The following is a 12,017-nucleotide window of genomic DNA, read 5'->3' on the forward strand; positions in this document are numbered from 1 at the left end:
TTATTATGTTTGAAGATTATTGTATTCTGGTTGAAATTTTTTTTTAAGTGGATGTGCAAATAATTTAAGATCATTTACCAATGTCGCTGTCACTCACTGAATTAACCTTTTCACCACTATATTTCCTCGCCCAAATCGTCTGCATTTGTTTTCTTATATTCTTTCATATTTCTGGAAATGAGCCCTAATTTAGGAGCCAACGGACAAAAAGGGGTGGGTGATACCGAAGTATAAAATGTTTGTACATATGCGAGTAATTTCTAGAATTGCAATAGAGAGGGTTAAGGCCGAAATATGTTTTGTCTAATATTGATGTGGTATTCTGCTGCTGTCACTCATGCGAGATTTGTTCTGGAATTCAGTGTATTGTATGTACTCTAGAGTTATTTGTTTTTTATCAAAACACCCCTTATTTTATAATGGCAGAGTCATGCGGGTTGCACTCCTACTGGGAGACCGGTAGAAGAGCGTGTAACAGCCAATTGTAACAGCCAATTGTAACAGCCCATCACGTGATTTCACTCGGAATATGTACGTGGATTGACGCTATACCATTTTACACAGGAATAATTGGGAGTGGAATATGTGAGGGATTGTGTCAAAAAAGATGTTTATACTGAAAAGTAATATCTAGCCTTCTTTTGCATCACTGAGCATTTCTGTTTTAGTATACTGGTTTGCAAATGTTGAATTTGTATGCTATGCAATGTTTTTTTCTCTGAATCGCTCCTAATGGTTGAATCTCGGGTTTGACTCAAGGAAGTGTAATGTAGGCCTACTTTTTTCGGTGGGTGCTGAAGGAGAATATAACAGCGCACCACGTGATTCGTTTGAATGCAATGGTGAAGGCAGTGATTTATTTTCTCAAAAAGGGATAAAGTATTCACCGATTTCATTTTTAGCTGAGGAGGTGAACTGTGTCATAGAGAGGTTTTGTACTAAACGTACAATATGTAGCTTTCTCCTGGAAAGCCCAGCATTACTGCAGTATTATATTGTTAGGGGAATAATGAAATGCTCTCCTAATTTAATGAATTATAATCTGTCCAATCTTTATTTTATATTTAAACTTCTGCTGGGAAATTGAAAATGTTATTTCCTGGTTGCTGAACGAATTATTCACATTTCCCGTGGATGATGAGAAGAGAATATAACCGTCGTACTGGGATATCGTGCGATGGCAAGATTGTTTACATACAATGGTTATATTTAATAACTGGTATATTCTCTAACTTGTAAACACGAGGTAATTTCATTTCAAGATTCTATAATTGTAGACCATAACACTCGGTGTATTAGTTAAACTGTAAACGCACGTTCGTTCATTTTGTCGAAAGATTCTGTCAACGTAGACAGATCGTCCGTCAAGCTGGTATAGTTCCATTTCACTTTCATAATCACAAGCGTCTGTAAAGCTACACCATAAAACTGCATATTTTTAATGTTGTAGTAATGTCCTATTTGCGAATGTTCTAGCAAACGATTGACATTTAATCACTGTGTTAGTAGGAGCCTATTGTAGTCCCGGATCGTAATTCTCACATCTTTACAATTTACAAATATTTGGCTGTGATGATCAGGAATTTGTACCTCCAGTAGAAGCACGTATAAACCCTAAATATTATTTATATCTGTTGTAAGATAATATTGTATTTTGAACAAGGTAATATTGTAGTTTATACAAACACTTTTGTCAAATTACGTAAGCACAAGCGCTGCTAATAGAGGAAATACGGTATCAAAATCAAAATATTATCATTTCTTTAACATTACTATATATGACAATTTTTTTTTTCATTTTTTAACTATCTTCCTTTCACTCAGGATTAATATGAAATTCTTCTCTGGCTTTATTTAGTGAGGTCTTATCACTTGCCATTACCATTACATTGTGCTGTAATACCTTTATAAGTTTAACCTCATAGACTTGTTAATCCCTTTAAGTGGTATTGTCTTCCAATTTTTATAAAAAAATTATCATTTCCTCTTTCAAAAAACGCATTTAATACTATACTGTATGCAGTAACTGACTTGAATTTTCAGTTTAAAGTCGTATTTTAAATATTTATTTAATATTTTGTCAGTTACAAACACTTTTTGCAAACTGTCGGTGTTAATCATTACTATAAAATATTTTTATTTTTCTATTTGCAAATAAAACGTTGCATTTAAATATCTTAGTTTTTTTCATTAATTAATCGTATTTGTATATGTAACGGCTAATGTAAACTAACATTTCTCATTTTGATACCCAAATATACCTCTTGGCCCTGTAACGCCACTTCTAGTACTGTGGAATACATCACTTTAACTGAGAACATTTGTCCGCTAAAATAAACTGCAGCGAAAATGACATTTCCCCTATACTCAATTTTGAGACTTGACACAGCACAGTAAAAATTAGGTGCCTGAAAACATTTCAGCGAAAATAAATTAAGTGAAATTCTATGTGACTTCATGAGAAATTGAAACAAACCTTTTTTTTTAAATAAACAAATTGTCTTAACATAAGCAACACATATTTGTAGGGCCCACGAACCTGTGTATATTATTTAATGATATAATGAATAATTAAATACATCTGGCCTAAATGACAACGAATGACACAGTAGAACTGAGTTATTACATTATTTAAATCATTCATTCCTAATTTCCTAATTTAAAATTTGCATATATTATATTAATAATGTATTTAAAACGTGGGTTTATTGTAATTACTTATGAACATGCCTTAGACTTAGTAAAACATAATTTTACGTGTATATATGTGAAAATCATCGACCACATAACTTATATAAAGTGCTGAGTCATTGGAACATGCGTTTATACATACCGACGACCTTTGGACTGAAACTTTAGGTCACACATGTTGGGTGGTTAGTATAAAGTGCTGAGTCATTGGATCATGTGTCCGTACATACCAACGACTGAGTGCTCTTGAGCACTTGAACTCTGTCATCTATAATAAATATTCTTGCATGCATTATATAGTCGTAGCTTTGAACTGCTCATTGAATTTTATGAAAGCATGAATGTATTCTATATAAAATATTTATAAATGTTGAAAACAACTTGACCAATCACAATTCGTTTACAGATGTATAGCAGTAAATTGGCCAATAAGTAAAGGAAGCCCTCAGATACCCGTGAGTAATGGGCGTTAGAGAACGGCTTCCGTAGCCAATTAATATAAACAACACATAACTGTATGGCCCAGGAACCTGTATATATTAATTAATGATATAATGAATAATTAACTACATCTGGTCTAGATCTAAATGACAACGAATGACACAGCATAGTCGGCATAGTTGTTGCCCGAATTGTTTGACTTGATTATCTTTGAGGCATAATATTACAAGACTGCATTATAGGTAGGTGTAATTAACTTGCCACTCTTTAAACATGGTGGACAGACAAAATGTTGTAGTTTAAAGATCGCCCACTGAGTGTTCGTGACTTGAAACCAGGTCAGATCGAATTATATTTATTTTACGAGTACGTATGTATACTTTCAATGGGTGAAGAAAAGGAGAAACTTGATGCAAATCACTGCAAGTCAATACTCGGGTATGCACGTGAATTTGCATCTTTTGATTCATCGTTGCTAACCAAATTTCTTAGCCTGGTCTTCGTCACAGACTACCTAGGCCACTGAACTTTTGTAACCCGACCAAGACCGGAACTGTTTCTTAATCACACCCGGTACGAGGTTGCGAGTATGTAGTAAGAACTGTTGATGGGCATAGGAGTGGCGACACATCTGTTCTGTACACTCCCGCATCATACACCGAGAAATGAGGCGGAGATTCTCTAGATATTTTCTAACAACTTGAAAAGTGTTTGTGCTGCATTTACGTCGATCAGCTGATGAAGCTAAGAGGTCAAATAACGTTGTAAATTTGCATACCGTACACGGCTTACAAAATGAATGAATGCGCTCAATCGAAACCCAGTGAATATTTATCAACATCAGTTGGGCGTTAGGCTTGAGTTGAATATTCAAATTGAGTACCTAGTTGGGTCAAATATTTCACTAATACCACTACCAGGGTGGTTCAATGGACCTGATTTGGGGTAATATTGACTCTTATGATAATTCTGCTTAAAATATCCAATTTCAAATGAAACACGTGTACGTTGATTTTGAACAGCGATGTCTTCTTTCAAGTTTTGTTGTGTGATAATTGTTTGTATTGTGTTGTTGTGTGTTAACACCAACAATGACAATATAATGGTGGTCCAGTGGCCGACATCCTGCGTGTATCATAAACAAATTGAATAGCGCCGGTCGCCAACTTTAGCGACCAGCGTGGGCAGATCCTTCAATTTGCATTTTATTAACTAGACAAACGTGGTTTACTACGGAGGAATTCAATTTCAGTACAAGATTTGTAAAAGTGGTGGAATGTGTCCCATAGCAGTGTTCACATGTGTTTCAAAAATGTGCTGTTTATTTACACACAAACCGAACGCAACCGCCTTCAATGACCATTGTTTGTTAATTATAGGTATGTCAATGTACTTCTTTCCTTTTAAAATAGGACCTCTCTAACTATTTATGCTATAAGCATCACGGTCGAGTGACCTGTAGTGTAGTAACATGAGTGTAGTTACTATAGAATGTAATATGACTTTATTTATTTATTTATTTATTTATTTATTTATTTATTTATTTATTTATTTATTTATTTATTTATTTATTTATTTCAGTTAACATTGCATCATGGGTAACTCATCATCATTGTTGCCAGAAGAATGGCATGTGGTTATCGTTGGGGGCGGATTTGCCGGTGCCCGGCTCGCTCACAACCTTAAAGGAAAATGCAAATTTACATTGATTGATGGACGGGACGGTATGCATTATGCTGTAGCGTCGCTGAGAGCTTCCGTGGAATCAGGTAAGCTGTCCATCAGACTTTCTCAGTGAAAAATACGTTACGAGTTACGAGCAGTTCGCAATGCCTAAAGCGACTGATGTTTTAATTACTTAATTTATCTATAACATAATTAACATTAAAATACTGCAATATAATTTTATAGAACATGCAATATACAAAAATGACCTGTACGCATTTGTTTGTTCAAGAGATTTATTTTAATTGCATTACTGAAATTCGGGAGGAAAAAAAACGAAAAACGCTCTCAATCCCATCAAAATGTTCCAATTCAATTGCTACATGTGTATTACCTTGTTGTCATAACAGCAAGACAAATAAATCAAACACGTGTCGTTGTGCAGTTCGTTATTATTTAGAACAATTATGGCAGTATTATGACTGAGTACTCGGCGATGTTTATGACATCCGGCCTTGTTGTGCTTTACAACTTTTAATTACAACAATGAGGTTTAAAAGTGTAAACATAGTCCGAAGCGTAGCATACCCATACGTATAATATAATTAGAGCGAGGCGCCACATTCCTATGCACATCTCAGCAGTCAATCAGCAAAATGAATATGCATATCTTTTGTCGCTTTTGTTCAACCAATCAAGACAAAGAATGTGAACGAAAGAGGGTCTAAAGGAACGAAGAATACAGCGCCTAACCGATCATGTGTCGTGTATCATTCCTTTCGTTTTGTTTCGTCCATGTATTTAGCAGGTTTGCCAATCGAACAATGTACAATGCAGACAGAATAATATGTATCGAAAATAAACAGTTACATTGTATTGTGTTGTAATCAAGTTTCTACAATACAAATGGTATGTGTAATTCACTGAATGTAATCCCAATCTATACGTCTCCGTGAATAATTAACAGCATGACAATGCTACGTGACGTCATTGTCGTAACTCAAACGATACATCTTATTTGATGTCAGTCTAACTTTATATAACGTATGAACAAAGGTTACATACACACACGTGATGTTTCATCATACACTCATATGGTGTCATTTATTATTTGGCGGTGACATACCTTTTTGTCATATTGTACAAAATCCGATCCGATTAAACTCATTAAATTATGTACTTCGTTACATAATCTCCGCGGTAACAATAATATTATTAAACTCTGAAATACCCTTTTCAGCAAAGTCATATTATATAAATCACATCATATAATATCGAATCAAATCTAATATAACTACAATGATACCCAGGGTAATGTATTTTGTGCTTGTATATTGGCAGTGAAGTTATACCCCATTTGGTCATTCGTGTTGTAGCAATGTAGCAATGAATCCGCTAAGCTCACAATTAACGTATATAAAACTTATGTAAAATACGATTTGAACGCGCATTGCATGACGACCCCCTCCCATTTATAATATTAACATTTCTTTTGCAAGGTTTTGCGGAGCATATCTTTATACCGTACACGGATATTGTGGAGAAAGACAGTTTCAAAAAAGGCACGGTTACTGGGATTGACCCCGAAAACAAAATAGTAAAAATGGAAAATGGAGAAGAAATCATTTACACTCATTTGGTTATATCGACCGGGACCAGCGTACCATTTCCAGGAAAACTACCTTTGGATGTAGATATGTCTGAGGGAAAGGAGATATATGCAAAACTGGTTCAAGAGGTATTTCTTTTTATAATTGTTCTTTACCAAACAAACTCATTGTGTTATATATTTTGTTTGTTAAGTCACTAAGTATTACGTAATATTGACCAGGGAGTTTGTTTGTTTTAAATAGAAAGTGAACGCCATCACAAATTAATTGACTGTTCTAACACATTTTTTTATCTATAACCATCTAACACGAATCTATGGTCTAAGTGGCGACGTTCAAACATTTTGAGATGACTACAGCGATGTAGTTGCCATTCAGCAACATCATTAACAATGACGACAGCAACAACAACACAACTACCATATATCCCAATTTGAAGAATTTACAATAAAGTATATTGCACCAAACGTTTTTCACTTTTTCTAGTAATAACGCTTCATATACTTGGAAGACTATGCATTTTTCGTTTACATATCGCCAGATAGAAAAGTCCAACAACATTGTAATCATTGGTGGTGGAGCAGTGGGCGTCGAAATGGCAACGGAAATCGCCGAGGATCATCCGAAGAAACAAGTGACCGTGATTCATTCCAAACAAGTACTTGTTTCAGACGCTTTCAGTAATAAATTCCACAAGGAGACGAGGCGTCAATTGGATGCCTTAGGAGTCAAACTGATATTGGGTAATTTTTTTTGTATTCTTTTTTCCCCGCTTCCGTTAACACATGAACATTCTTTATACAAACCAACATGATATGATTCTTGGTATTCCGCTTTTTACATTGTGCAGGAGAAAAAGTTGAGAACATGGATGATCTTCCTGATCATTTCATGGAAGAGAAGTTCAAAGTTACGACGAATAAAGGCAACGAAATTGAGGCAAACTTGATTATTAAATGCACTGGAACCAAAGTGAACACATCCGCATATGCAGAATCTCTTGGTAAAGTTAAAAGGGTGGTATTTTTTCCCCTTTATGTGTAGTAGAAATAGCAGAAAAAACACACAACAAACAAAATATTAAGAGCACAATATTATTAGATGGGAACGGCGGTTTCCCGGATTAGTCATTAAACGAGCATTCACATTAGCAGTGTCTGTCATCGATATAAAAATGAGACATAACTATAGTCCTATTCTAAGTTATGTTTCTTGGCATTTGTTACATAACTTGAATTGCTTGTGTGATTTGGGATTCAACATTTAATGTTATGGCTGTTTGTATTTGAATAATAAGTAGTCTAAAGTTATATGCTTCATGAGCCATGAAATTAATGCAAATTATTCATTTGTCCATGTACCCCCGGTAATAGTTTAGGCATGCAAATTATACACATGGTAATAAGACACAACCGAGATCCGTACAGCACAATACAATGTCAACATCAGTGTGTGTTTTTTTTCGTCAGAAATTGAAGAACAAATTAAAAAGAAATTTCAAAAAGCATCGAAAAACCTAGATCTTTAAGTGATTGTAAGAAAATAACAAAACATGCCAGGAGAGTTGAAAATGTTGGCTGTTGTGTAGAAAGTGATTAAGTTTGTCCGGGAAATACTGCAAGTTGCCAAGAAAGTTCACAAATTTTGCTTAAAAGTCAAAATGCTGAATACAAGTATTATGATTTGGCTGAAATGTCCAACAAATGGTTGGAAAGTAGTAAGATGTGGTTGGAAAATTGTAAAAACGCCCGAAAAGAAGTACGAGAGGAACACTTCCGGAAATTTGTTGGTGTTAATTCGAAAACGTTGGGTAAAAGGTGGTAAAAGTTACATGGAGGTATTAAACATTGCCAGGGAAGTTGAACACTTTAGTTTGAAAGACGCAAAATGTTGCTAAAAAATAGTAAAATTTGACTCAAAAGACGAAAACTTTGGCTGTAAGATTTAAACAGTTGGCTGGGGAATCGATAAAGATATGGTTGGAAAGAATAAGTTCCGTGAAAAGTAGTCAAGAAAGAAGGAAAATGGTAAAACATGCAAGTAAAGTAAAAAAAAAACAGTAAAAAAATCAAAAACTTGATTGTAAGTTAAAGAAAGTGTGGCGTTCATGAATCACGTCTCTGATCCACGTAACCATAGTATCTGGGCTAGTGTTGACGATGGAAAGCAGAACAATATTTACGTGGCAAAGACAATATATATTACACTGCTTATGTTTCTATATATCTCGGCATGGGTTATTTTAATTGTAATAATTGTACGAGAGCTGGATATCAAAGGTTTGCAAATTTCGTAAAATGCTAAAAAAAAAGTTTGTGTAAACAGTTTTGTAGCATTTAAGGTCCATATAAGGACAGGGAGTCACAGTGACGAGACGTCTTTCCTTAGAATGACCAAACTGTGAATATTTTAAAGCAAAACTTTTTCAAAATATGTTCTCCATGACACTAACATGTTTTCGAACACATTCTATAGGTGGTTCAATGGACGAGATAGGTCAGCTGAAGGTCAATGACTTCTTCGAGGTGGAAGGTCAAAACCAAATCTTCGCTATTGGTGATTGTTGCAATACCAATGAGACAAAGATGGCTTTCAGGGCAGGTTTTCATGCAGACTTAATAGTTCAGAACTTCATACAAGAATCAAAAGGCAACAAAAAACATCCATACAAGCCAAGTGAGTAATGTCACCATGTCAAAAATTGACTATTTTCTATTATGATCTGAAAGAGTGGAATATTTGTCAAAATACAATCACTGTACTATATTTATTTTTTATAAAAGGTTTCATGGTATAAGTGATTTCCAAAATAGTTTGATTGTGCCGTTTTTATTATTTATTTATTATAAATAGCTTTTCTTCAAAAAGTAAAATGTGAAATTTATATCAACTTTTAAATTTACTGTTCTTCCATTTCGGGGAAGTCACAGTATAATCTTTAAGGTCTTGTTTGTTTGTAATACCTCTATTGTTTTATTCAGTGAAATGCATCATGGGGTGCATGCTCTTTGTCAATCGTTGATTAGTCTTTTTAAGTACAACCATTTTATTTAGGTATTTAATTTTTCATTATTTAATTTAATTAAACAATGGCTTGTAAATAATTATTAATATATAATTTTTTTTAATTTTATTATCGCAGAAGGCCCAATTATGATTCTGTCATTGGGTCGTAATGGTGGAGTCTTTCAAATAAACTCCTTCAATTTCGGAAGTTTTGCAGCCAGGAAACTGAAAAGCAAAGATATGATGGTTAACAAATATTACAAAGACCTTGGTCTCAAACCGCCCAAGAAATGAACAACAGAAACACCTGTGCGGAAGAAACATGGCTACATTATTTGGTAAAATAAAAAATAAGCAATAGGAATTTTGTATCCCCATTTCTTTTTTAAAATACCTACCCTAACAAAATGCAGTCCAGTGTTTGCTTTTGATGTATTATATTTAAGCATTGCTGTTTGTTTAGAATGAACTCCAAGAGACAAACTACATTTCAAATAATATTCCTTGTGGATGCTGAAAGTGAAATCTTCAAAATGTATGCTTTATACCAAATATGATATACATTTATACAAATGTCATTTTTGCCAATTTAATTTTGTCAATTTTGGAACACACTGATTTACATTTACATATTTTTTACTTTTATGCTTTATTCTAATTTGACTGACTTGTAATCATTATTCTTGTTTTCATTATTTGATTTGAAATGGCTGACTTATAGCCATAAGTTTTTCCATGATTTGATTCAATATGGCTGACTTGAAAAAGAAATGTTTTGTTTTTTTGGATTTAGAATAAAACACTACAATTTGTATTCAATAGTGAGATATGTTATCATAAAAACTGTGAGTTTATCATTTATTCAGTAATTTTAAGACCTAGATGTGGTACATATTAATATAATATTAATTTTTAAATACAATAGTTGGGGAGGATGTGTGTGCATTTATTTTTCTCTTTGTGAGTTACTTTTATTAGTTCGGACGAATCCGAAAACGGGGACTTATAATTCGGCCTCCCTCCGTCCGTCCGTGCGTCCGTCCGGAGTCATATCTCAGAATCCCTTGGACCGATTCCATTCATTCTTTGCATGTGGCTAGCACTTTATGTGGGACATGTGCACATGCAGTGGTTTAGCGATTCGATTCAAAATGGCTGACTGGCAGCCATCTTGTTTTTTAAAAATGTTGTATTTTGGACATGCTTTGTCAGTTTTCATTCAAACTTGGTACATAGATCATACATGTTAGGATACATGTCCCTGACCGTCCGTGAGTTCCTGAGTCTGTCCATCCGTCCATGTGTCCGTCCGTGCGTCAGTCTGTCCAGTCATATTTCAGAATCCTGTGGACCGATTCCGTTCATTCTTTGCATGTGCCTAGTACCTTATTTGGGACATATGCACACACAGTGGTTTAGTGATTCGATTCAAAATGGCCGATTGGCAGCCATCTTTTTTTTTTAAATGTTGTATTTTGGACATGCTTTGTCAGTTGTCATTCAAACTTGGTACATAGATTATACATGTTAGGATACATGTCCATGACGATTTATTTCGCAATTGGATAAAAGATGGTCGACTGGCAGGCATCTTGTTTTTTTTATGCGGTATCTTGGATGTGCTCTGTCAGTTTTCTTTCAAATTTGGCACATACATGTACTTTATACATGTTAGAATGTATGTCCATGACAATTTGTTTCATAATCAGATCAAAGATGGCCGAATAATGGCTGTTTTTATTTTTGGCCATATTACTACTACACGGAACACGTGTTTTGATGTAAATAAACAATCTGTTGTATACGCCACTTGGAACTAAGTTTCAAGGACACGCTCACGACAACCCCTCCGCTTTAATATGACGAGCACAAAGAGAACTTTCAAAAATTTAACGGGAACTGTGTCATTTTCAATGACTTGTTTGTGGTGTTTTACATACAACATTACAAGTTTATTATATACCATTATATTAATCCAGCAAATATGCATAAACTGCATAGAAAGATTCAGCAATCGGTGTATGGATCTGGATCTTGATTGATGCAGCAATCGCTGTATGGATCTAGTTCTGGAATGCTCCTGCAATTGTTGAATATATCTAGATCTGGAATTCTCTAGCTATTGTTGTATGGATCTAGATGTGGATTGCTCTAGCAATTGTTGTGTGGATCTAGATCTGGAATTATCTAGCAATCACTGTATAGATCTGGAATGCTCCAGCAATTGTTGTATGGATCTAGATCTGAAATGCTCCAGCAATTACTGTATGGATCTGGAATGTTCAGAAATCGCTGTAGTGATCTAGATCTTCAACAGTTTGGAGACTGGAACTAGATCAATATAATGATTACAGCCATTCTGAGAAATGTTTTGACAATCAGTAAGCAACTTGGCAAAACACTTTAGACTTGGCGGTCCCGTAAGATTGACACACACACACACAGCACAACACAGATCATTCCATTTTCATACTAGATGAGGGTAAAGCCCATTGTTTTCAAAATGATGGAGGGATTGTAGATGCAACTAACACAATTAAGAAAAACACTGAAATTTTTATTTAAATGAGGAATTTTCAGTATGAAATATGCCGTTTCCATTGG

General features: G+C 34.5%; 1 protein-coding gene across 2 annotated transcripts; it reads left to right on the forward strand.

Moving 5' to 3' along the window:
* Positions 1–3,265: 3,265 nt before the first annotated feature.
* LOC100368539 (ferroptosis suppressor protein 1-like) lies at positions 3,266–10,256 on the forward strand. Of its 2 annotated transcripts, none has more exons than XM_085504913.1 (7): positions 3,266–3,374; positions 4,714–4,901; positions 6,297–6,535; positions 6,949–7,150; positions 7,258–7,410; positions 8,883–9,083; positions 9,550–10,256. In XM_085504913.1, exons 2-7 carry the CDS (start codon positions 4,727–4,729, stop codon positions 9,705–9,707), a joined length of 1,128 nt encoding a protein of 375 aa, XP_085361039.1. In that variant the 5' UTR covers positions 3,266–3,374; positions 4,714–4,726; the 3' UTR covers positions 9,708–10,256. The 2 variants fall into 2 exon arrangements, with proteins under 2 accessions (XP_085361039.1, XP_085361086.1); XM_085504960.1 differs by lacking the exon at positions 3,266–3,374 and adding an exon at positions 3,737–3,883.
* Positions 10,257–12,017: the final 1,761 nt, after the last annotated feature.

Source organism: Saccoglossus kowalevskii, chromosome 1, assembly GCF_978046115.1.
Source record: "Saccoglossus kowalevskii chromosome 1, keSacKowa6.1, whole genome shotgun sequence".
Lineage (NCBI taxonomy): Eukaryota > Metazoa > Hemichordata > Enteropneusta > Harrimaniidae > Saccoglossus > Saccoglossus kowalevskii.

What these genes read in the sequence shown, in the direction of transcription:
- LOC100368539 (XM_085504913.1), top strand. Translation starts at nt 4,727, where the DNA reads ATGGGTAACTCATCATCATTGTTGCCAGAAGAATGGCATGTGGTTATC. An exon ending in GAGAGCTTCCGTGGAATCAG is followed by an intron (nt 4,902 to 6,296) that starts GTAAGCTGTCCA and finishes TTCTTTTGCAAG; the next exon opens with GTTTTGCGGAGCATATCTTT. An exon ending in AGGAGTCAAACTGATATTGG is followed by an intron (nt 7,151 to 7,257) that starts GTAATTTTTTTT and finishes TACATTGTGCAG; the next exon opens with GAGAAAAAGTTGAGAACATG.